The 27,500-nt window shown below is 38.5% G+C and overlaps 1 protein-coding gene and 1 pseudogene across 1 annotated transcript; both read right to left on the bottom strand.

The window, feature by feature from the left end:
- Positions 1-6,050: 6,050 nt before the first annotated feature.
- LOC110069317 (allatostatin-A receptor-like) lies at positions 6,051-8,593 on the bottom strand. The gene is made up of 2 exons (XM_089286024.1): positions 8,338-8,593; positions 6,051-6,808 (listed from the first exon to the last, which is right to left on the bottom strand). Exons 1-2 carry the CDS (start codon positions 8,588-8,590, stop codon positions 6,051-6,053), a joined length of 1,011 nt encoding a protein of 336 aa, XP_089142150.1. The 5' UTR covers positions 8,591-8,593.
- Positions 8,594-23,444: 14,851 nt separating this feature from the next.
- Positions 23,445-27,500, bottom strand: part of LOC149113992 (allatostatin-A receptor-like) — a 4,381-nt pseudogene continuing 325 nt past the window's right edge.

Here is a 27,500-nt window from a genome sequence, read left to right as displayed (position 1 = left end):
CTGTTGTTGGGTTCGTCCCTGTCTTTAACGCTGATCAGTAAGTGTCGTAACATAGTTGTAGGTTTGTGGGCTACACGGATGTTGTAGGGCTGTAGGATCCGTGGGATGGTCTCAGAAGTGCCCTTAATGTAAGGTATAGTCACTGTAGTAACAGAAGTTGGGTTCCTGTTCGTTGCGTCAGCTTCAGTAGGTCGGTAATTGTTTCGTCTAATAAAGTCAGCGTTGTAGTTGTTTTTGGGAAGTCAAATAATCTGTCGGTATGCGTCGGTTTTCTGTACACTGTCGTTCGCAGTTCTTTGTTGTCGCGACTTACCAAACAGTCTAGAAAAGGAAGTTTTCCATTTTCTTCGAATACTGGCGAACAGTGATTTCACATCAAAAGACACAAGTTTGTAGTCGTCAGGCATCTGTACTGTCTTAATAGCGTCAATAAAGTGTTCATCGGTATTCCACTTCAATTGGCATTACAGTTTACCGAGACCGCTATGCAACAATCTACTGTTAAACTACCGTTACCGACAGAAACATTGTCAAGGAGGTTATACCCCGTTCTCAAGGCTGCCAAACGTGAAAAGAAAGAAGCGTACTTTAAGGTAGAAAAACTTTTTATCAACGGCTCACTCTACCGAGGACCGGAAACAGCTCTTTTCCCTCTGTACGGATGTTTAATGAACGGTTAGTTTTAAATATGTTTTATTGACTTTCTTGCTCCGCCGTACAACTCAACCATTGCTAAATTGCTGCCACTAGTACCCCAATTTTAACCCAGTCAGTAAACGCCGCACAAAAGCATAGGTAAGTCTGAAGTAGTGAGTAGCTTGTGTTGTGTGTGTAGTTGTATTTCTGTTGTAAGTATGTTGAAATGTATTTATCTATCTAACTTCAACTCGGTCAACAAAAGAAAATTAATTCTAAGTTATGATATCTCGTCGCACAGTGAGAACTATAGTATAAACAAGTACTTAATTTTTTCTCTGGAATATTGTGACTTCGCCGTCTGCAGAGAAACTAAATGTATAAAATTATATCGCTAAATGTAAGAGGGTTAAACGACTCGAGAAAGCGAAGACAAGTTTTTCGTTGGCTACATCAACAAAAAGCAGATATAATTTTTTTGCAAGAAACTTATTCCTCGCTCGATACTATCGGAAGATGGGAGACGGAATGGGGAGGCAAAATCGTATCTAGCCATGGTTCGTCTCATAGCAGAGGAGTTATGATTCTTTTTAAGCCACGGCTTGACATAAACATAGAAAAAATTGCCTCAGATGATCACGGGAGATATATTTTAGCAGAGATTGTTATTGATAATACTAAAGTTGTACTGGTTAATGTTTATGCACCAAACGGTCCAAACCAACAGGTTGTATTCCTAAGGGGGCTTTCAAATAATATCCTCGGTAAATATGGAAATGAAAATCTTGTGTTGGGGGGCGATTTTAATTGCGTAATCGGTACTTTAGACAAAAGAGGTGGCAAACCTGTTGACATTAGAAAAGCATCGACTATTTAACTCAAGGCTTTGATTAAAACGCATAATCTGCTCGATACCTGGCGCTACAAAAACCCGGACTCATTTGGCCCTACGTGGGCGAACCCCTCGATGAAAATACAGTGTAGACTAGATCACCTCTTCATTTCAAATCAACTGAGTAATCGAATTTGCGAGAGCAAAATAATTCCAAATATTTATTCTGACCACTCTGCAGTCCTGCTCTCTACATCTTTCACCGAACACGAACCCCCTCGTGGGCCCGGCTTCTGGAAATTTAACAACTCGTTGTTGTCGGACACGAAATATGTAGAATTACTGAATTTCTTAATTCCAGAGTTCGCCAAAAAGCATCAGAGAACTGAGGACAAGGGTTTGTTCTGGGAAATGATTAAAATGGAAATCAGAGCATTTACAATAAAATTTTCGAAAAAAAAAGCAAAAAGCAAGCGTGACGAAGAGTCTGCCCTTTTGTCGGAGATGATCAGGCTGCAGTGCAAGCTCCAGACAGCGTACAGCGATTCCCTAAGGAGCGAAATAGAAAGAGTAAAAACCAAGCTTTCAAAAATAGCAAGCGTTAAGACGCGTGGCACGATTATACGAAGCAGAGCGCGCTGGTATGAACATGGCGAGAAAAACAGTAAGTATTTCTACAATTTAGAAAAAACAAACCAAAGGAAAAAACATATAACGGCCTTAAAAGTCAATGATCACGCAAAATTAACCGACCCGAGGGAGATTCTTGAAGAGGAAGAGCGCTTTTTTAAACAGATATATACATCAAAAAACACGAATCCGAACGGCTCGGAGTTTATCGAATTCTTTAATACGGAAAATGTATTGTTAGAAGAAACTGCAAAAATTTGCGAAGGCATTATGTCTATCGATGAATGTAAACGAGCGCTTATGAAGATGGAAAGCAATAAAACACCAGGTACAGATGGCCTCACTTCAGAGTTCTATCGCTTTTTTTGGAACGCTGTTGGTAAATTCATGGTGGAAAGTTTTAATTATGCATTTCAACACGGATCACTTTCTATCTCTCAACGACAAGGTATTATCTCTTTAATCCCAAAAAAGAACAAGAACGCGGAATATTTAACAAATTGGAGACCAGTTTCGCTACTTAATGTTGACTACAAAATTGCGTCCAAAACCATCGCTCTTCGCTTGGAAAAGATCTTGCCAAGCGTAATACATCCTTGTTAGTCCGGCTACGTAAAGGGTAGATTCATTGGAGAAAGTATCAGACTAATAGCAGACACAATGGACTTCACTAAAATTAAAAATATACCAGGTATAGCTGTTTTCTTAGATTTCGAGAAAGCTTTTGATTCAATTGAATGGGACTTTATCCAAAAATGCCTTGAATCTTTCAACTTTGGACCAAATCTCCGGCAATGGATCAGCGTGTTCTATAAAGACATCTCTGGTTGTGTCATTAACAATGGCGTTGCCTCTAAACACTTCTACTTAGAACGCGGTGTCCGTCAGGGTTGTCCCCTTTCAGGCATACTCTTTGTTATCGCTATGGAGCTTCTTGCCCAAAGTATAAAACGGTCAAAAGACATCAAGGGCATACATATCCAGGGAAATGAAGAGGTCAAGCTCACACAGTATGCTGACGACACAACTGCCCTTCTGGCTGATGTCCTGTCAGTTTCTAATTTATTTGACTTACTCTCACTGTTTGAAAAGTGCTCTGGCCTAAGAATAAATCAGCCAAAATCAGAAATGCTATGGCTTGGCTCCATGTGCCATAGGAAAGACGCAATTTGCAACCTCCAAATCAGCGATGATCCCGTTTACGCGCTCGGTGTGCATTTTACCTATAATATTGAATTGTCTCATAAGAAAAATTTCTTTGAAAAATTAGTATCCCTAAAGAAAACCTTAAGTGTCTGGTCCCGAAGAGATTTATCTATATACGGTAGAATAAATATTGTTAAAACGTTAGCCCTCTCCAAACTTGTATTCATCTCCAGTGTTATGGAGACTCCAAAAAACTTTGCAACAGAGGTCAATAAAATAGTGTTCGATTTTATCTGGAAGCAAAAACCCGCCAAAATAAAAAAGACAACCCTCATCAAGAAGAAATCGGATGGCGGTCTTGGCATGAAAGATTTTGTACTTTTCGATAAGGCTTTGAAACTAACTTGGGTAAAACGGCTGTGCTCAGACTCAGATGCACCGTGGAAGTATATTCCAAAATCGTTTCTCTCTACTGTCGGCGGTACTGAGATCTTTCAATGTAATTATGACTACAACTTTCTTGATCTTAATGGCCATCTTCCTGAATTTTACAAACAAATTATTCATTATTGGCAAGAAATCGTGTCTACGACACCTCACAGCAAGACCGAGATACTGTCTCAGACAATCTGGAACAACAAATTCATTACGATTGACAAAAAACTGGTATATCTACCTCATTGGCACCGAGCAGGTATAAAGCAAATTTCAGACCTTTTTGACGAGCGTGAAAATTGCTTCCTGCCTTTCCTTTCCTTGCGCAATAAATACATGTTAAATTGCAACTTTTTACAATATTATAGTCTTTTATCTGCGATCCCTCAAAGTCGGAAGAAGCTCGTTCACGTTAATTCTGGCGACTCTACTACACCCCCGCCGCCAATCTGTACTATAACGTGCAAGATGTTATACGACAAACTGTTAACCTTAGAAAATCTTCCTCCTCCCACTTCAGAAAAAAAACTCTTATCATACGGCATCGTAAAAGAGAATCTAAATCAAATTTATCTTCTGCCTTTCACAGCCACAAAAGAAGTTAAATTGGCAATGTTTCAGCACAAAATTATACACAACATTTTAGCCACGAACAGTATATTATACAAAATGAACAAGGTTGCCTCCCATCCTGCCCTTTCTGTCCCTCTGATGGTCAAAACATACGTCATTTGTTTATTAGCTGTCCGCAAGCGTCTTCCTTTTGGTATAAGTTCCAAAGTTGGTATTCTTCTGTAAGTAACGCGAGTTTACTTCTCTCCGAGCCAGAGGTATTATTTGGAATTACTCGTCCTTGTACTCACCGTTTGACCCTCAACCACCTCATAATACTAGGCAAATATTTTCTTTATATCAACGCTCTAAATAATACTATGTTCGTTTTCAGCGACTTCATCTCATTAGTGCAGGATAAAATCGAGATAGAAAAATATATTGCTGCCACGTCGAATGGCGAAAGGGAATTTCAACAGAAGTGGAAATTCCTTCTCACCATTTAAGGTGTTTCCCTTAGTAATTAGTTGCAAGGTCTTTGTTTCTCTTTGTTTTGTTTGTTTTGTTGTTGTTGTGGTTGTTTTTTTTTCTATAATTAAGTAATTACATTGTATTGTAACTCCTTAAGTAACGTAATGTGTAAGTCATAATAAGCAATCAATGTGTATTGTAAGTAAGTAACGTAATGCCAAGTATTGTAAATAGGTGTTTTTCATGTATTGTAAGTGACGTTTGTAAGACGGTAAAAGCATTAGAAATAATAATAATAATAATAATAATAATAATAATAATTAAAAAAAAAAAAAAAAAAAAAGAAACATTGTCAAAGTGGCATAACATAACATAACATTGTTACAGTGGCTGTGGAACCGCGAGCCGCAGGCGAGTGGTTCCGCAGTAAACTTTGACAATGTTATGACGAAAGTTATCATGAATAAGAAGACAGACGCATAAAAAACTGACGTCAATTTGTTTTTTACAATAACAAGACCCCAAAATGGCCAAATGCCGGGATAAATAGGGGAAAAAGACGCCGTAAACTTGCCGTAAACAAAGATAACTGAATTTTATTTAAAATGACGCGAACATTGTCAATAGCTTTTCTCGCTTTTTGATTGGCTACTTAAACAAGACCATAAAATATCATTGGTTAAAAAAATGACAGTTTGACAGCTGAAAATTGAACTTGAAAGTTTGCGTAAATCAAAATGTTATCCGTCTGTACTCTCATTGATGATAAAAATGAGCCAATCAGCGTGCGAGAAATTAGACAGTTATTGTAAAAGTTACATTTGAGACACCGTATCCTTGTCAATAATAGGGAACTTAAACAAACCACGACGACAACGGCAACGAGTACGTCAACAAACAAAAAGTTTAATGCGCAAAACAATAGCCGTGTACGTGCGTTATAAATCTTTGCAAATTTCTTCACCGTCCTATGCAAAACAAGAACGTGAAATGACCAAGTTCTGCGTAGTCTGAGGAACGCGAACGACGACGACTAATTTTTCGTATTTCCATTGGAATTTAAGGTTTTCATTGCATATTTAGCCTAAACACGATTTTAAAGACACTGGCGTATTGAACAGATCTAGACAATTGCGGATTTCACTTGTAGAATATAACTTCATTTTTGACTAGGCGTCGTCCTCGGCGTCGCCGTCGTCGTTGGTAAAGCTCCCTAATGAATAACAGTGACGAATGCTAACGAGTTTGCAAATTTGTCATAGTAATGAAAAACGTAATTGAAAATCCACACAAAAATGCAAAAATCTCACAATGCAGTGTCGTCAAAGTTCAGTTCTGTGAGAACCGCTTAGGAATGCATAATCACTCCCTTGTTTAGACTGTTGAGGGCTTTTTTTTTCCTGAAACATTTCAAACCAACCCTATATTCGCTGTTTGTCGTCCAGTAAATCAAAGGATTGACACACGAATTAAACATAGCAACAATTCCTCCTGCGCGATTTAATGTACTACCAATCTGTGTAACGCCAAAAGGAGAGAGAACGTAAATGGTTTGAGCTGGAAGCCAACACAATGTCAGAGTGATTGATGCCACAGCGCACATGCGCAGCAACGCTCTCTGCTGCGCTCTCTGTCGTTCACCGTAGCATCTTGCCATTGGCGATGTCTTGAACAGCAGTGTGATATGGGCAAACGAGGCCCAAGTAATCAAACATGGAAAATAAAACCCAATCAGACTGTAGATAACTATCATGGCTTGAGTTCCCTTTTCTCCAAACGGTGCTTTAACATTAACACATTTACTTCCCGACAATTTCCACTCAAAAAATTTGTTGATCTGCAGAAAACAAGAAGAAACCCAAATAACCAGGATGTAAAGAAAGATCCTCTTTCGCGTGAAGTAGCGCTTGTACATAATGGGTCGAAAAATACAGTACCACCTGTCAATAGCCAGGCACGTGACCTTCAAAATGGAGATTTTTCCCAATGTGAACAGAGCATGCCTACTACTGAGAACACGACAGAACAGTTCGCCGGCTAAACCCCGCGGAACTGGAAATGAGTCGATGCTAATAACATAGCCGGGAGTAAGAGGAATGAAGATACCTGTTGAGAACAAAAACATTGGGTGCGTTATTACAAATTAAACTTTTGATAACTGTAACATTGTCTAGGAAGAGAGTTACAAAGAAAGCTAATTTTGATTGACCTCAATCCGGAAGAATACATTCCAAAAACTTCCAGATTGGCTACTTTTTCCTCGACCCATTAAACGATTATTCCGCTTGTGAATACTTTCGCTTTTTTAACTAAGGTTTTGGAAACGACCCTTTTGTTACTATACGGACATAGAAACTAAAAAAACAGCTAGAGGCTGAAAGACGAAGTTTTCAACCAAATAAGTAGTGTTTTCCAGACGATGTCTTCAGTCGAAATGTTTCTCTTTTGTAGCGCATGTTCCCTAACTAAGCTAGTCAGGCACATGACTGGGTTACCCCCAGCATTAAGCTGGCCGGTACCAATTTATAGACCCGCTGGGTTGAGAGAGGCACTGTGAGAGCAAAGTGTCCTGCCCAAGAACACAACGCAATGTCCCCGGCCAGGGCTCGAACCAGGACCGCTCGCTCCGGAGTCGAGCACACTAACCGTGAGGCCACCGCGCTTTACGGGATGTGAACAATGTCTAGTAACGGTCAATTAGTAAGTAATGTTAGCACTGTAAATAAGATGTGGCATTTGAATAATAATAATAATAATAATAATAATAATAATAATAATAATAATAATAATAATAAATTAAAAACCCCAACTCTTATATTTCCTGGAAAAAGGAAGGCTCAAAGGGTTTTATTTGGGTGAGAAGAATCCGCTGAACGATATGAGTGCAGACGTGCCTGTACTCACCTTGCACAGCGGCTTCCTATAACGAACTTGTCGAATTTCTGGGGAGGTCTCTGGAGAGGACAGAGGTGGAAGAGCAGAATGCTTGGAAAACATTCTGTGACTCACACAATCGAACCGATACTCGGGTTTACTCCATTTATTGCTATTCCGGAATAAGATCAATAAAATATACTTTTTGTGGCTAAGTATTAATATACCAAACTTTCAAACAAAAATCCCTGAGTACCTTTGAACAATTTGATAAAGAAAAGGAAATTGAGTATCAAAAGACAGCTTTTATTTCTTGTCACTTTTTTACATAATTTTCATAATCAACCACCTATGCTTAGGTGCTAACGGGCTAGAACTTTATTTCAAATATTTATAAATGCTGTTGATATTGATGTAACAGGCTCGTCCCGACGGTATAGGGCCAAAGAAATTGGATTTCGGTTCCTTTTTGAAATTTCTGAGCCGAGCCGTAAAACACACGCTTTATGTATTCAAACGAGATAATACAAGTCTAATGCAACAAAAAGCTAGAAAATTGCACAATTTTGTGCAGATTTGGCCATTCGTTCTCTTCTTAAATGAACAATTTTGGTGTTTTTGTTGATGTGTTTTTCTTCACATGGCTGAGCTTGATTTGTACTTAATAACAGAATATTCTAAGATGGCGTGAGTTAACTGAACTGACTTGTTTTAGTACAAACGTCGGGACTGTTAAATTCGTTTTTCATAAAGCTACAAACCTGTTAGTAGATCTGTGATTGCCAAAGAGAACAAAAGAATGTTGTGTGCTTTTTTCAGCATGGCAGGTTTCTTCATCATAATCACACAGAACAGTGAGTTCAACAAAAACGACAGAACTGCTATTAATCCAAATATCCCGGCCTTCTTTGTTTCAGCTTGAAGGCTGTGATCGTCTAAAGCTGGTGTTGACAGTCCGTTGCTGGAATTATCTCGCTGAGGTGAAAATGTACTCTGTGCATCCATTTTCGACATAGCGCGCCTGAAGTGAGTGCTTATTTTTACTTTAGTGTTTTTTAAATTAAGGTACCTAAATAAATAAAACTAGTATCGCAAAACTCATTACGTAAGTCAATTACAGCTTAACAGAGGTATACTGGATATACCTATTTACGATTCGTCCTACCACAAGCTTAGGGTTGACAATATTGAAATTTGAATAACTAAAGAAACTGCCGTTTATATCTACAAAGATCACGTATCACTAAGTAAGCTTTCCACCGACTTAGTTTTGTTGATTTGTGGCGCTTGTAATCTTTGTTTAATCTGGTAAAAAAAATTAAAAAATGCTTAGTTCCAGTTATACTTTATTTCACTGAATAGATAGGAAGGAAAAGAAGTCCACTAACGAAGGTTTGTTTTGGTGAAACTTTGTTAAGAAATAAAAGAAAAAAAAAGAAACAAACAAACAAAAAAAAAAAACAACTACAAAGCGAAATAAGCGTCCATGGTTTGATAATGGGGGGACAGCTGAAAACGACAATTAACAAAAAAATTATCAACGAACGATTGCCGTCACCACTCTTATGCAAACATCTAGCCAGTCTTCGTCGGCAATCAGTGTAGATAAATGTTCTTTATTTGTTGTTATCTTTGTGATATTTGCTGTATAATCATTTGAACCTCGTTCAAGGCAGTTTTCTCTAAAACACGCTTTACTTCTGTCGAAAGAAAAGAAGAAGAAATAAAATGAAGCGTGAAAAAAAAAAAAAAAAAAAAAAAAAAATCGTTTAATAGAAAAGTGATTGCTTTGTTGATGCTTTTGTTTAAATTTAAATAACGTCACTGTGACATTCACCCGGATGTTTTCATAAACATAGTGGACATTACTAGCCTCTGTTGTCTAACCTAAGTAAATTCGTACGAGATAACCTCCTTCAGCGTTAATATTTAATTTTGCAGGATTAACATTCAACAATTTAAAGTCCTTGTATATTTTACTGGAGCTTAAGAACACATACAGCAGTTTAAGACGTTTGAGTTTGACTTGCGGATGGGAGCACACGGTTTCGTAAAGATAGAGAGAAATATCAGAAATAGAAATATGTAAACCACGGAAGATATACATTAGGCCAATGAAGGCAGGGGAAATTATTATCCTTTGAATATCCTGGCTATTAGCTCTTGCGGGTCCCGGGATAAAGATATAATCTTTGTTCGGGTCTGCTCTAGCCGAATTGGTTGTCGTTCATTACGGCACGGCTTGGATTGTCAAAATTTGTTATCGAATTAAAGCTTCTTTCTTATTTTATCTAGATAAGGCTCTGAAGCGAGGGATTTATAAATCCCTTATTAATAATTTAAGTTGCCGTAAATATATGCTCTTTCTGACAAAATCAAATGTTTACTGTGCACGAAGTTAAACTTACATGCAGCCAGTGAACGATAAAGTTATTTACTTAAGTACAAAACATATTCAAGATGGTCACGACGACTTTTTTTGTGTAAACATGTTTCGGACGAAACTATGATATTCTTCTTCAGTACAAGTAAAACGTGAAAAAAAGACAATAGTGTGTAAAAAAGTGTGTTGAATTACAGCGGAAAATAAATGTAGAACATATAAGTCATTAAAACGTGACAAGAAATATAGAAAATAGTTCGTATAGTGTGATCGTCCGGGTGAGGGTAGTTCTGAAAAGAACTGTTGTTGGTGACTGACGTTTCGACAACCTGAGCGGAAGTCATCTTCAGAGTCAAGTGAATAGTTTTTGTCAGTCGATGATGTTATAAGTCTGGTCCGTTGAACATGATTGGTCAGTTTAGCCATGATGGTATTAGCTGAAAGACTCGAGTAAAGTTTGTCATCAGTCATTGGTGGGTTTCGATCCGTCTATTGTTAATCAAATTGGTCGGTTTTCGGTCCGTCTATATATTTTTGTTAGTCAAATTGAGTCGGTCTGTTGGAAGTCCGTTTGTCGGTTTCGTTTCCGTCATGGGTAAGTCGTTTGTAAGGCTCCGGTAGTTGTTGACATCTGTTAAGTGGCGTTTGTTCTAGGTTAGTGTACCAGCTTTCCAGAGTCAGTCGTTGAAAATAGTTTGCACTGTAGGTTAAGCACTGAGCAGAGTCTCAGTCAATGTTGTGGTTTGTCAGTTGATGATGTACAGCAATGTGATTGTTGGCATCACCATTATTCGTGGCTCGTTTGTGCATGTTCAGTCAGTCTCGTGTTAAGGTTTCTGCCAGTCTCACCAATGTAGGAAGTCTGGCAGTCGGAGCATTTGATCTTGTAAACTACTCCCTGTCTGTTGTTAGGTTCGTCCCTGTCTTTCACTTTGGTCAGTAAGTGTCGTAACGTAGTTGTAGGTTTGTGGGCAACACGGATGTTGTAGGGCTGTAGGATCCGTGAGATGGTCTCAGAAGTACCCTTAACAGTCCGGAATATCCCGATAAATTAGGACATCTGTGATGTCACGAAACTTACGTTTCAACCAATGAGAATGCGTGTTTTGATTGGAGTGTTGTGTTTCACAACAAACCAAGAAATTCAAGATGGCGGACTAAGAGAGTGGCGAATACTTTCCAATGCCATGAATGCGGGCCTTCAGGAGTTATATGTTTATCTCGAATTGAGTTAAATACTGTCCAAATTATAAAATAAAAGGACAGTTTGTGTTCGCGTTCCATGTCACAGACAATTCTGCCCAGATAACGATTATCCTCGGACCGAAGGAAGCACCACAGAACGCAGTGCGGGCTACGTTTGACGAGCTGCTGTTATCATTCTTTGGAAAGAGACCGTACAATCGGTAAGCATCTGTACTCTGCATTTCTCTAAGCACAGAAATGATCGATATGAGAATTGAGGCTTTCCTCTTATCTAGGGATTATCGGGCCGAAATCGACAGCACACTCGTGTTCTTCTATGCCAGCAAAGATAAATTGTAGATGTCCAAAATGTTGTACGTTTTGGCTTAATCGAGGAAATGAAATCATCATTAAAACAGAATTTTCAATAACGCATACGAGTGAGAAATTTTTGTTCTTTTATACAAAATAAACTAAGCTAGAAAAAATGTATCCAAAATTTTAGTGTTGTCAGATGCAGGGATAGTCGAAAATTCTGTTAATATATTCTTTGTAAATCTGAAATTTCTCCATTTTGGTATTTATTTCAAATATTTCCTGTATCTATTTGTTACTGTGCTAAAAGATATCATGTCTGATTTCCACATGTAAATTATGAAAACTTACATATAATTGCTGACTTTCACAAGTTATTTACCCAAAAATATCAAAATATAATTCCTGGACAGGTTGACAAGGGAGCATTCACAATCCATCCTCATGTCCCAAGGTTTTATTATATATTTATTTAAAGTATACAAAACAAATTCCGTCTTGAAAGTGAAATCCATTTTATTTTATTCACTCTTTAGGTACCTCGACCTTGAATTTGCCTCTTAGCAGAATGCAGGACCTGAAACAAATCACAAGTGCTTAGAAAATTATTACATTACTTACAGATGCCAATATTATTACAAATGTATTTTTCGTTTTAACATATGAATTTATTTTGAATGTAGTCACCACATTAGTCTCACTAAATAAGAGATTGCCCTCAAGTGGTCTGATAACTCTTATGTTTTCTATTTTTTATTACATATTCTTAACCAAACTGATATGTTTCCTGTTCACAACCAATTAATGTATTGCATTAGTTTCACAATTAGTAATGTTCAACACTCGACACTACATTATAAACTCTTGTACCTTTTCAGTCTTTGCGTTCATAAAAATTATTTTGCAAAAACATTACTTTCTGGTACATTCAAGCTTCATTGGGAGGTGAAAAGAATCATCATCTACTAGGAACGGCTGCAGTGTGTATAGTTTTCAAAAAATGCCAAAAAAAAAGAGTACAATGCCCCCTACAAACCTTAACTTACATGTTTGCATGGCCCTCAACGTCTGGTAAATGAGCACAAACAATCTCTCTACCCTTTGTGCCATTCCTTGGAATACTGATAGCATCCATTTACAGGGAATCACTGCACAACCCCTGGCCTGTCTGTTTCGCTGCCACTTCTGTGCTCTAGGTGATTTTCAACAGGCTACTGGCTCTCCAGTGATAAAACTGGGGTGCACATTCGGTGAATCCACCAAAACAGAGACTTCCCAAATTTGTTTAATTTCGTCCGCGTACTTAGCGACGTCTTATTTCCTCTCTTTTCCCTTTGTTTTTTCCCCAAAAATTCGGCAAAGTGCCTCGAGCAGTCGAGTATGCTCTTCCATGTACTTAAGAGAGAGAAATTGAAAACAACTGTCATAAAAATGAAGGAACGATGCATTACTCAAGCCTTATAACAACAGCGGTTCAGCTACACTTGTAACGCCTCAAATTCAAAGAGAGTTTACAAAATATCGACGTTGTTTACAACCGTGTAATTTGGCATGATGAAACTTGAACAACACTAGAACCAGTAAAAAATATACACAGCTCAATGAAAAATACGTGAATACTAGAAAATAACGCGTACACTTTACTAACCTTAATATTTGGCCACAAAATCGCGTCTACATCGTCGCTTGACACCAAAAAAACTCAATGATTAGAAGACAGTCAACGTTCTCCCACTACCCAAGTGGCCGCTTATTCTCCTTCTCAACGTTTGGTCGCAAAAAGTCCTGGATAATGCCGGCCAGACTCTATGCGAGACTGGAAACAACATATTTTCTTGGTCCGCAGAAAAGGTCCGCCATTTTCCCTGCTAACAATAGCTTCATGACTTCATGACTGTCCTAATTTATCGGGATATTCCGGACTGCTTAATGCAAGGTATAGTCACTGTAGTAACAGAAGTTGGGTTCCTGTTCGTTCCGTCAGCTTCAGTAGGTCGGTAATTGTTTCGTCTAATAAAGTCAGCGTTGTAGTTGTTTTTGGGAAAAACACGTTCAAGGTATCCGTTTTCGTCAAGTAAGCTGTCCGGTGTGTCACAAACTAGTTGCGCTCGTCTCGTCAAAGTCTTTATACTCGTGACTTTGTGTGAAGTCGGGTTGTAGGATGATTCGTCAAGTAATCTGTCGGTATGCGTCGGTTTTCTGTACACTGTCGTCCGCAGTTCGTTGTTGTCACGGCTTACCAAACAGTCTAGACAAGAAAGTTTTCCATTTTCTTCGAATACTGGCGAACAGTGATTTCACTTCAAAAGACACAAGTTTGTAGTCGTCAGGTATCTGTACTGTCTTAACAGCGTTAATAAAGTGTTCATCGGTATTCCACTTCAATTGGCATTACAGTTTACCGAGACTGCTATACAAGAATCTACTGTTAAACTACCGTTACCGCCGGAAGACATCATGGACTTACTGAACCTTTGCCTTATATCGACTTACTTTCAGTATAACGGTAAATACTACCAACAGTTGCAAGGAACAGCCATGGGGTCGCCTGTTTCCGTTGTTGTCGCAGAAATTGTGATGCAACAGGTGGAGGAAAGCGCCCTTGCAACTTGCCGAGAAACGAAACCGCCTTGGTTACGCTACGTTCAAGACACCTTTACCGCCGTTCACAAAGACGAAATTGACGAACAACAACGTTACGACACTTACTGACCAAAGTGAAAGACAGGGACGAACCTAACAAGAGACAAGTTTACAAGATCAAATGCTCCGACTGCCAGGCTTTCTCCATTGGTGAGACTGGCAGAAACCTTAACACGAGACTGACTGAACATGCACAAACGAGCCACGAATAATGGTGATGCCAACAATCACATTGCTGTACATCATCAACTGACAAACCACAACATTGACTGAGACTCTGCTCAGTGCTTAACCTACAGTGCAAACTATTTTCAACGACTGACTCTGGAAAGCTGGTACACTAACCTAGAACAAACGCCACTTAACAGATGTCAACAACTACCGGAGCCTTACAAACGACTTACCCATGACGGAAACGAAACCGACAAACGGACTTCCAACAGACCGACTCAATTTGACTAACAATAGACGGACCGAAAACCGACCAATTTGACGAACAATAGACGGATCGAAACCCACCAATGACTGTTGACAAACTTTACACGAGTCCTTCAGCCAATACCATCATGGCTAAACTGACCAATCATGTTCAACGGACCAGACTTATAACATCATCGACTGACAAGAACTATTCACTTAACTCTGAAGATGACTTCCGCTCAGGTTGTCGAAACGTCAGTCACCAACAACAGTTCTTTTCAGAACTACCCTCACCCGGACGATCACACTATACGAACTACTGATACTCCTGGGTTGAAACCATTTACTAAATATAGAAAATATAGATATTAAATTGTCGGATGAAAAAAATATTTGCTGATTGACAAACAAAACTAAATAGCCAGTGAAAGATTGACATGAGAAATTTTTCTGGCATCACAGCAGACACAAGAAAACTTGTAAACATCACGAGATCGGAGCGACTTGGGTAGACTGCCATTTACACTGAACAAGTTCCTTAACATATTTGGGACACAAAAACCAACTTCAGGTCGAAATGTTTCCAAAACTGCCGAGTAAAACGCCTAATTTTGCATTGAGCCGTGTTCTAAAAAGGCCTAACGAATGAGGTAATTTATATTAGTAGACTGATGTTTCCCGATGACCGATCTGAGAGTGGTGGAAGTATCGGTAGGAACAAGGAACATAGTGAGATAACGTTTGACGACATTGTTATCTATAATGCGAGATGGAAACATGTTTTTACCTAACATATTAATAAGTTCCATGTTATAAAAAAAGAGCTAGGTATTGTTGGTTTTATAAATCCTGTTCACCAAGGTACTAAACCCAATTTGTACGATGACCGTACAAAACTAATAAAGTTAGTGACAAGACCGGTGTAGATACTTTGGTGGAAAACTGATGTAATATTACTACATCTAAGAAATGTAGTTATTGATTGACCTCCTTGTTCATCGCTAACTTGATGTTTATGTGCTTGAATGCTAATATAAGTCAAAAATAGCAAACCCATTCGCCTGAAAAAGTAATGGGTCGTGGAAAAGAGAAATAATTGTTTGAGACTACCCCTGTTTAGCTTGTTGTCGGAAATGCCTTTCAAAATTTCACCTAATATCTAAATCAATTGATTCTTAAAGGAGGTGCTTTAAGTTCATTGGGCCACAGAAAGCGTTACTCAAGAAGTGTAGATACTTTGGTGAAAAACCTGATGTGATATTAGTACATCTAAGAAATGCAGCTATTGATTGACCTCCTTCTTCATCGCTAACTTGATGTTTAAGTGCTTGAATGCTAATATATTCAAAAATAGCAACCCCATTTACCTGAAAAAGTAAAGGGTCGTGGAAAAGAGAAATAATCATCATTGTTTGAGACTATCCCTGTTTAGCTTGATATTGGGTTGCCTTTCAAAATACAACGGCTGAATAGCTAAATCATTTGATTCTTAAAGGAGGTGCTTCAAGTTCATTGGGCCAGAGAAAACGTTACTCAAGAGGCCAATTTTCTATGTCAATCTTTCACTGGCTACTTAGTTTTGTTTGTCTAAAGTAAATATTTTTTAACCCCGCAATTTATTATATTTTCCATATTTTTTGCCTCGTTTTTATTAGTTATATGTTGTGCTAGCGGGTTCTGTTACTTTGGCTGAAGTTGAGATGGATTAGGTTTCATCCGAAACGTTTTTACATCTAAAAAAAGTTGTCAGTGACGTTCTTGAAAATTATTCTCGGCCTGTTTGTTTTACATACAACTAATTACAATTAGTATATTCTCAGCTCCGACTATTGCATTTCTAGCTCTCTGATTGGCTCAAAAACTCCGACTATGAGCCATTAGTCGGAGTTTTACCTTATATGGAAAACAGTGCGCCAAGTTTAAAAATTTTCCGCTCTGTAAAATTGTTGAAATAAAAATCGGCGGCAAAAACCCGATTAAGAATATACTAAAACAATTATTCCATTCGACCTTGTTGGATATGAAGTGATCATAACCAACTCGCGCTACGCGCTCGTTGGTTATTTATCACTTCATATCCAACGCGGTTTCATGGAATAATTGTTAATTAATATCATGGAATATAACATTCCCAAAACTACAATGTTATGGTTACTTCAAACCTTCGCGGAAGTCCTCCAGAAAAAAATTCGAACGCGCGCTGTTTTCAAGGAAACCCCCACAAACTATATATCAATAGAAAGGTTATAAAATGTAGAATTCGATAAAATTAAGGTTTGTTTTGGATTTTGCCTTCCCAAGGCGGCAGAGGCCGTCAACTCCAAAATGACCGACTGACGTTCCGGCGAATTAATCGGGTCTCAAATGCGATCGTTCATGCAAAATAACTGTGCAGTGTTAATCACAAAGCCTCAATCTCCAGAAACGTGTCTGCATTTTCTGTTATTTCTATTGGTTGTCGTTTTATAGATCTGTCAAGTTCGACTATCGAAAAATTCGCGTAACCCGTTACGTTAAAGGCCGCCACGAGGAAAGTATTTAAAATAAAGAAATTCGCCGATACGCTTTTGTTCCATATCTATCAGTGAATGTTCTGACCAAATTTCATGGAAAACCGTCAAATCTGCATACCCTATTAATTCATTTAAAGTGAAGGGATTCTCTCGAAAAACGAGTGCGAGTTTTCGCCTGCTAAAGATTTATAAACATATCACGCCTTCACAGAGGAATGTGTCAACTTGAAAGCCCCGAGCCAATGAAATAACAGAACCCCTAGCGTTCACAGTATGCAAACTTGTGCTTCGCGGACATTAATTTTCTTGACCAAAAAATAATCGACTAATATAGCCCCGCGAAGGTTTGAAATAATCTTAACGGTGAAAAACAGATTATAATAATAATTGACCAGCTTTCCGTAGAAACGAGTTTTACATAATGATCTGTCATAAATAATATTCTATACCCTTCTGCATGTATATGAATTAATACAGGCGTTCGAGAAATTTGTCTCTTACTTGAAATTTTGAAACTTTATCGAAGTAGATTTTTTGAGACAAACATTACTGCACCCGGTAACCTTAAAGATACTTTTAGTCGCAGGAGAAATATCATTTCTTTACACTTTTTAGTTCATAGTAAAGATAATTTGTTAGACAATCATTTACCATCTATAATTTAGTCGAACGTGTTAATGCAAAAGATAGCTCCTAGCAAACGAACAACCGTTGTGACGAGTTCAAAATTCAATTCAATATATTTAATTAACAAAAACAGAGATGATCAGAAGAAAAAAGAAATGCAAAATTTTCTTAAATAAGAGAAGGTTTGTAGTGGCCAAAAGAGTAAAAGTTTTCGTGTTTGTCACTACCACAGTGAAATTATTGAGGATTAGAGATGACACTTTGATGTTAAAAATGTTTCCCTTGCGAGATACTTTTAAAAGTTGTAAATGAAGCGGAGATTTTTCTTCCTAATTTTACCCTGTTACATCTATATTCCAATAAAACGAATTCAGCTTTACACTTCTAAGCACTTCTACATCACTGGCGGTTGTTGTAACTCTCTGAATATGTTTAGCTTTATGTCGGTTCTATTTCACTCTTACAGAACAAATCTCTTCGAAGTTTAGAATTTCATCTCGAAGAGTTGATTGTTGGCTTTCAAGAGATTATCAAGGTAAGAGAGTGAATCCCCCATATAGGTCCTCTAACTAAGGTAATCCCTCTTAAGTTATTTTTAGACATTGTACCCAGTTCTTCGGCGGATGTTACTCGCGCGATGCGGTGACAGCCGAAGCGACTTTCTCGAAACTACATTGGACAAAATGGCGGGAACGTCATTTTATATGTTTTGATTGGGTCTCACAACAGAGATGTTTTCTGCACTCTCAACCGTACTTTTTTTCGGCCGGGCTTTCGTTTGTTTTGTGCTCGTTTGGCTGTTCATTATTTGGCTGTTTATTTAGTTTTAGGGAGTTTAATTAAGCAAACTTCAACGGCAACGGCAACGAATACAATGACTGTGTAAGCGTGCGTTATAATTCTTTGTTAATTTCTTTGCCGTTGTTTACAAAAGGTCACAAAACAACAACGTCAAATAGCCACATTCTGCATATTCGAGAGAACGTGAACTATACGACGGCCAGTTTTTAAAATTTCTTTTTCGAATTTTGACGCTGTCTTACATATTCTGTTTAGGATATTTCTGACAATATGTACAAACTGAAGTCACTGAATTAATCTAAATTCTCGCGAGATTCGTAGGTTGAATATTTTAAGTCGTTTTTTAATCGATGTTGTTTTTGGCGTTGTTGGCGTTGCTGCTTAAACTGCTTTTTGCTACTTGGGTAGCGAGCGTCTTCCTGCACTTTCGACCATCTGTTTGTTCCGTTGCCTGGCTTGTGTTTGGGCGTTTGTTTGCTTTGCACTCGTTTGTTTACTCATTTCTCTGCCGTTCATTCAGCTGTTATTGTTTGTGCAGGGGACATCCGTCTCTTTTTACACTCCTTAGAGTGAATTCGTGTAACCCGTGTAAACTCACAACAACTGAATATTCCCCTGTGCAAAACCACTGCTGGTCAGAGATCTTTTTATTACAGAATAGTAAAACTATGGAACTCTTTAGACAAAGACTTAAAACTATGCGAGAGTCATGCAAATTTTAAGAAAACTCTGAAGACAAAGCTTCTCAGCGAGTTCTTAAATTAAATTTTTCTTATTTTTCTCATTTTTCTTATATCTTTCATTTTTCTTTCTTTCTATTTTTTTTCATATCATTAGTGTACTTCATACATAATATATAACTAGTGTACTTTGTACTTATCTCACCTCATGTATTATATTGTTCACTGAAAAACCTTTTAAGGAGTGTGCAATAAAATTTTATCTTATCTTATCTTATCTAACTCGTTTTTTATATTCTAATAAGAATCACTAAATAGTAATGGAAAAACAATTAAAAAAGCACGCACCAAACTGAAACCAATGGCACTTTCTGTTCGGTGAAAAATTCCGGTTTGAATTTCTAGAAATTTCCATTGACGAATGGAACAGCATTTTCTCGAATTTAAGAGCACAAGAATAACGTTAACCTCGCGAGGTGTATCCAAATTTTTGGAAAATTTCTTACCCGGAATTTTGTCCTAAATTTGATTTTCCTTCCGGTATATTCGGTTGAAGGTTCGCTTTGCGGAAATTCAATAATTTTCGCTATTTTTGGAAAATTTAATTTCCCGGGAAATTTCCGTAGCATTTGTCCTCAGATTGAATAGAAAAGAAAACTCTCCTGGCGCTTCAAATTCCTAATTGTGGACATTTATTCCAAATAACAAGCCTTCAATGAGATATTGTTTTCTTCCGATGCTTTCATGCCGGCCTGCAAGTACCGGCGCGAGTGTTTCTCAGTCACAGGCGTCAGAAATCCAGCCATATAATGTAATGTAACATCAAAAAAATGGCAAGAATAATCAAAAGTACTACGCGTATTTCGCGCACCTTCTCTGTTGTTTCCCTTGCAAAGAATATTCTGGTTCAGATTTTAAACAGTCCAGTACATTCCAACGGCAAAACGATCTCTTGCGTACCCAACCTGGTCTCCCGGGCCTGGTCTAGAATATTATGCGCCTCATTAACATATAAGGAACGGGTTATTCGAATCCACTCTCTTGTAGCACCCGCCTTTCGGTATGAAATGGGATGCGGAAACGCAGTAGTACGAGTCATACGTCTAACAATCCAATCCGTTTATTCAGGAACGATGTTGTGATGACTTAAGGCTTACAAATCATCCGGGTTCAGGACTGTCAAAGACTGTAATGAACCATACTCATGAGAGGCTTCGGGTGAAGCTAAAACTAAACCAGGTAGTGAAGCTACAAAAACACTTAAGTAGCGTTTCGAAACGTTCTCCTTCGCACGAGCAGAAGTCCACTAAAGGTCCCGTATCTCAAACTAAGGCATGAGGGGATTCGTCACGCAATCAAAACGACTGAGAAGGAGTTACATGGCTCCCCCCATACATTGAAAGAATGTATGAAGTTACAATAAACAAATATCAAGACACTTAAAGTATTATCAGAGTTTGATCAACGTTATTTTTCCTATATGAAGAATCAATTCAGGCTCCCCGACGGGGTCGTACCCCAGTAGTAAAGGTTCCTTTATCGGTGCCTGAATCAGTTGTCGGTTTCATCTTCATTTGGGTGGTAGATCAGGATCAACTTGTAAATTGGTCTTTGAAAAAAATTTCTCTTTCCCAGACTGGATGACGAAGAGGAGGACCTTCCGAACAAGTCCGTCTTCACTGGGATAGATTTCCGTCACTCTGGTAAGTGGCCACTGGTTCGTAGGACAGGATTCATCTCAAATGAGGACAATATCACCAACTTGACTGTAGGGGCTAACGTTATTCTATTTCTGACGTTTCTGTTGTAGCAGGCAATACTCCGGACGGCTATTCACGATGTTTTCTGCTTCGGTGAACAGAGTTCGAAGTGACTCATCATCAAGCTGCTGAGCGTGGTCTTCCAAAAGACCAGAGAGGACTGAGCGCACGGTACGAAAAAGTCGCTTCCATATGCCACCCATATGGGATGCGGACGTCACGTTCATCTTGAATTCGACCAGGTCGCAATCTTGGGTCAGGAGGAAGTTCTTAACAGAATCAGTGTTTACATCTCTGAAAGCAGCGTTGAGCTCATTTCTTTCTCCTACGAAGTTCGTCCCTGGATCACATCTCAATTCACGGACTTTGCCTCTTCGGTTGATGAATCACCTGAGCGCGTTAATAAATGCATCCGTCTCCATTGAGTTTAAGGTCTCCGAATGTATAGCCCGGGAGAAAAGACAGGTTAAACTTAGAACCCAGCGCTTGAGTTCTTTTCGGCCCTCTTTAATGTGCCAAGGACCAAAAACGTCTATACCAGAGTATGTGAAAGGTGCGGCGGGAGTAATAAGTTCTTCGGGGAGGTTCGCCATGTTTTGAACTTAAGCAGGTCCATGGAGCTTGCGACAGATGGTACACTTTCGGAGATGGCGGGAAACAGAGGAGCGTCCGTTTATAATCCAATAAGCGGCTTGTCTGAGTGCGTTGTGGGTCATACCACAGCCTTGATGATGTTTTTCTTGACTGTGATACTGTCTGATCAGAAGTTTAGTTACGTGACTCTTCTTAAGCGTAACAATGGGGTGCTTTACTTCAAATGCTAGGCGGCTTTCTGGAGTCGGCGTCCTACTCTGAGCATTCCTTTTTCATCGAGAAATGGGTCAAGTTTAAAGAGCGAGCTAGCCCTCTTCAGCTTTTTATTTCTGTTGTAGGTATTCTGGCGATTCTGGAACATGCGATCTTTGCTGCTGATGTTCTGGAGTACTTGAATCTCCTTTTGAAAATACCAATACTGTACTGACTTGATGATTACTTCTTCTGTTGAGCGCATTTCTTCAACGGTAGGGGGACCAGAAACACGTCTTGAAATGTGCTCTTTGTTGGGACGGTTCTTTTCAATCATTCTCTGAACACGCACGATGCTTCTTTTCAGAAGCATCGTGCGTATTCAGAGAATGCGCACAGAGAAATGTTCTTTGTTATTTGTTTGTTATTTGTTTGTTGTCATGTTGTAATTAACTACACATTACACACCGTTGTATCCTTTCTATGCTTGTTATGCAACGCTTTCGAGTGGTATACCACGAAAAATCCCACGAGTCACTTGTATTTGTCAGTATAAACACGAGCCTTAATCCCAATGTGTATGCCAAGAAAATACAAGTGACTAGTGAGACATTCCATGGTAAACCACGAGAGAGCATTGCATATTTATTTTATATCATGCCATTGAAAATACGTATAGGTAATCGTATGAAGGCGAATACAGTTAAGGCTTTATACTACGAGTGAAAATATCACCATTAATTTAAATCCTTAATTTATCAAGCTTTTAGCCATACCATCACTCATTTATTATGTGACTGGACAAATCAGCAGTGCAAATTAAAAATAACGATAAATTGGCCGGCTCTCAGCCAATCATAATGAAGTAATTTTGTCATTTGTACAATAAAGCGGCCAACACAAACAATGCGAGATACGCGCGGATCATGATAGGAGGGTTGGGTGTAATAACGTTAAATAACGGCTTTCCTGTATTCTGATTGGCTGTATTAAGCCGAGATGGACGAAGTTTCATCCGTAACGTTTTCCCGATTAAAAAAGTTGCGAAAATTACTCGTTGCCTGTTGTTTTACATACAGTTGATAATTTATAGAATTAGCCAAACCTAAAAACGAAGCTCGTTACTACAATAAATTAACCTGGCTTGAACCTGTGATCCAATCAAAAACCAGTACCTGGGCAGAGGTCAATTAAAAAACATGTGATCTCAATGAACTCTAAACCTGAGCCCGTGATACTGGTCAGCAGATACCTTGTTTTGACAGGTGTCAATTGACTATAACGTGATTTTCCAATATCCAAGAAGTAGGCTGCAAACCAAGGCTGCATGTTGGAGTATGGCCGCCTTGTCGTGCCTTGTCGTCTTCGTCTTTGTGGGAAAAAAAAGGTTGCATGGTTTCCTATTTTTATGCATGTATATGGTTCTGTTCCTATAGTTAAGGTGCTCCGCTTGGTAGTCCTTTGTGCCGCCGGAGCTCCGCTACTTAACAAATTGAGAAACCTCAACTGTGCTCTGTTCTGTTGTACGCAGGAAGCGGTACAACACGAAAGAAGTGTTGGCGGAAACATGAGACGTAGTCCAGTTTTGCTCTCTACCTCTTGGGTGCTATAATGCTTCTTACGTGCTTTCCAACAGAAGAGAGCACACTCAAAGTTTCTGTATTTGTTTTATGATAACGAAGCCATAATTTCCCCACACATTCAGCTTATATTTTCAAACCAAACTTTATTTTCCAAACAAAGAAAAGTGGCGTAAGCGTGCATCTGTTCTCTGATTAAGGACGCTAAAATAAGCCAATCACAATCTTATTTAGAATTGTTCAAATAACTTGATTGCCTGATGAGATAACAATCACAGACTAGACTTCTGCTAAACTTTTTGTTTCCAGAGGCTTTCGAGAGAAGAACGATCGCTTCAAAGTTCGCTTTTTAGTTTATTTAAAAGATTAGAATCTAAAAGTTTCTAATCCAGAGGAATCCGGCCGCATTGTGGCTTACGTAAACGTGCACTTTTCCAATAAAAATTAAGAAACAAGGAGCTCAAAGCTAACGGATAAACATGCGAAAAGCCGAGCTGTATTTGAAAGGAGCTACAGTTATTTACAGTTTACAGCATGATTGCCTAACAATTGCCTTTTTACTGCTACAAGTTGTATAGACTTGAAACTGCACATTTGAGCGAAATCGAACATAAAATGTAGATTTTCGCTTATACTTCTTGATTGCCTCAGATACACAGTTACAGCTACTACAAGCTGTAAGGACTTGAAACCGCCCATTTGAGCGAAATCGGACATGCAATGTCTCTTTCTCCCAACGACAAGGGAGGCAGAGGAGAGTGAGCCTGGCGACGAGGTTGTCTAAAACTGACCCTCTTGTGACCTGATGGCGCACACCCTAATAATAGATGTTCACTTAAATGTTCTTATAAATGCAAATTGCTTATTTACCGTTGAAGTGTTTGGTAGAAAATATAATTGTATGGGGGGTTTTTAGGTGTGCTTATCAGAGATCTCATTGAGTAGCTTAGGCCTTGCTCATATAAGAAAGCCACTGTAATTAATTATTCATTTAATCCATCGAGTGATTAACCTATTACGTAAATTATAGCTACAAACGTACTCCAGAAGAGTTAATGTATCTCTGTTGGCGATCGGATTTACACGGAATTGTAATTCTATGTTCAAAATACCTCTTTTGTCCGTATATCTTTATAGCTATGTCCAGTCTTTCGATGCACTCATCCGAATTACATTTATCAATAATAGGGATTTTAAACAAACAACGACGGCAGCGAGAACGCCACCAAACAAAAAGGTTGACCAACAAAACAGTAGCTGTGCACGTGCGTTATAAGTCTTTGCAAATTTCTTCACCGTCCCATGCAAAACAAGAACGTGAAATGACCAAGTTCTGCGTAGTTTGAGGAACGCGAACGACGACGACGACTAGTTTTTCGTATTTCCATTGGAATTTAAGGTTGTCTTTGCATATTCACCCTGAGCACGATTTTAAAGTCATTGGCGTACTGAACAGATCTGGACAATTGCGATTTTCGCTTGTAGAATATCAATTCATTTTTGACTAGGCGTCGTCCTCGGCGTGGCCGACGTCGTTGATAAAGCTCCCTAATGAATAACAGTGACGCATGATAACGAGTTTGCAAAATTTGTCATAGCATAGTTACTATGGTCATAGTAATGAAAACGTAATTGAAAATCCACACGAGAATGCAAAAATCTCACAAGGCAGTGTCGTAAAAGTTCACCTCTGTGAGAACAGCTTGGGAATGCGTTATCACTCCCCTGTTAAGACTGTTGAGAGCTTTTTTTTTCCTGAAACGTTTCAAACCAACCCTATACTTGCTGTTTGTCATCCAGTAAATCAAGGGATTGACACACGAGTTAAACATGGCAACAATTCCTCCTGCGCGATGTAATGTACTACCAATCTGAGTGACGCCAAAAGGAGAAAGAACGTAAATAGTTTGAGCTGGAAGCCAACACAATGTCAGAGTGATTGATGCCACAGCGCACATGCGCAGTAACGCTCTCTGCTGCGCTCTCTGTCGTTCACCGTAGCATCTTGCCATTGGCGATGTCTTGAACAGCAGTGTGATATGGGCAAACGAGGCCCAAGTAGTCAAACATGGAAAATAAAACCCAATCAGACAGTAGATAACTATCATGGCTTGAGTTCCCTTTTCTCCAAAAGGTGCTTTAACATTAACACATTTACTTCCCGACAATTTCCACTCAAAAAATTTGTTGATCTGCAGAAAACAAGAACAAACCCAAATAACCAGGATGTAAAGAAAGATCCTCTTCCGAGTGAAGTAGCGCTTGTACATAATGGGTCGAAAAATACAATACCACCTATCAATAGCCAGGCACGTGACCTTTAAAATGGAGACTTTTCCCAATGTGAACAGAGCATGCCTACTACTGAGAACACGACAGAAGAGTTCACCAGCTAAACCGCGCGGAACTGGAAATGAGTCGATGCTGATAACATAGCCGGGAGTAAGAGGAATGAAGACACCTGTTGACAACAAAAACATTGGGTGCGTTATTACAAATTAAACTTTTGATAACTGTAAAATTGTCAAGGAAGAGAGTTACAAAGAAAGCTAATTTTGATTGACCTCAATTTCGAGAAATACATTCCAAAAAATTCCAGAATGGCTACTTTTTCCTCAACTCATTAAACAATTATTCCGCTCGTGAATATTTTCATATTAGTAGTTTTTTTGAAAAACATTTCAGAATAAAAACTAGCGGTAAAAAACGACGTTTCGATCTTTCTGGGATCATTTTCAAGTTGAAGAAAAAACGAACGAAATATACATATATAAGAATATATATATGTGTGTGTTATATATGTATATATGTATATTTCATTCGTTTTTTCTTCAACTTGAACATGATCTCAGAGAGATCGAAACGTCGTTTTTCACCGCTAGTTTTTATTCTGAAGCGAATATTTTCGCTTTTTTAACTTACGTTTTGGAAACAACTTTTTTGTTACTATACGTACATAGAAACTCAGAAAACAGCTAGAGGCTAAAAGGCGCAGTTTTCAACCAAATAAGTAGTGTTTTCTAGATTATGTCTGCAACCGAAATGTTTTTGTTTTGTAGCGCATGTTCCCTGACCAAGCTAGTCAGACTGGGTTACCCCCAGTATTAAGTTCGCCGGTGTCTAGTAACTGTCAATTAGTAAGTAATGTTTGTATTGTAAATAAGAGGTAGCATTTAAGAGTGATTTTCTGAGAGTATCGAGAATCGGAAGACACTCACGAAAAATCGATTTTTCTTTTATTTCGCCAAAACATACCTTTGGGTGAACTTATTCAAGGAAAAATAGTTTAAAGTTCCAACGATTTATTTTACGGCCAAAATTTAAGAAAGTTTGAAATTTGCATATAATGGTGGTTTTCGCGGCTTAAAATGTTCAGAATTTCATGCTTCTTTACGAAAACAGCGGGGGCGTAAAAACAATCCTATGAAAACAAAACTTGGCACAAATATTATTTCATTCTTATACTTTAAAATTGTGTAATAAGTTTCTTGAAGCTTTGTTTGTAGCTTTTTAACGAAGGGTATTTGTACAGACGCCATTTGTGTCTCTTGGCAAGGAATAAATAAAGGCCAACTTTGACTAGTATAAATGGCCTCTGGTATATATCATTTGGTCAAAATATCTACATTTTAGGAAACCTTGGTTATTGTTTTTTTCACCCGAAAAGTTACAGCTCTGGGAATTAAAATGTTCTCCGTCAGTAAAATAAAATGTTACGGCATGTAAGCGAGTTCAATTTTATGCAAATCCCAAGGTTAATCTTTGGAAGTCAACGGTCTAAGACAGGAAACAACGATTCTCCGTTACTTACGTTCCTTCTGCTGCGATAGAAACGATTTTAACTTCCCAATGCCCTTGTGAGCTGTTCTGTAAAATATTTCCAGTAAAACAGCGAGCATAAACGGCCATAAAATTCGCCAAAGTCGACAATGTTTATATTTGAGATGAGACACTGAGTGGCACGCACAGTCTTGGCTGTTTTCATCGTCTTCCTCAGTCGAGAGTCCTTCAAAAATGTGATAGAATATACGCTTCAAACCGTAGTAAATTAGTTTCTCATATCCATATGCCTCATGTCGACTCATGAGCAAATAAATCAGTCCCCGTACACTGAATAAACAACTCGAATGACCTCTCAGGTCAAGAGGCCACCTGATATGTCGTTATGTTACTTTTCCCTGGTTTCACATTACACGTGTAACGCCGTGTTTGAGGACGTTCGCGCGAAAAC

The sequence above is a fragment of the Orbicella faveolata genome, unplaced genomic scaffold (genome assembly GCF_042242905.1).
Source record: "Orbicella faveolata isolate gen_17 unplaced genomic scaffold, um_ofav_v1 contig_14, whole genome shotgun sequence".
NCBI classification, from domain to species: Eukaryota; Metazoa; Cnidaria; class Anthozoa; order Scleractinia; family Merulinidae; genus Orbicella; species Orbicella faveolata.
This window is presented reverse-complemented; position numbering and strand designations above follow the sequence as displayed.

What these genes read in the sequence shown, in the direction of transcription:
- LOC110069317 (XM_089286024.1), bottom strand. Translation starts at nt 8,590, where the DNA reads ATGTCGAAAATGGATGCACAGAGTACATTTTCACCTCAGCGAGATAAT. An exon ending in AATCACAGATCTACTAACAG is followed by an intron (nt 6,809 to 8,337) that starts GTTTGTAGCTTT and finishes TGTTCTCAACAG; the next exon opens with GTATCTTCATTCCTCTTACT.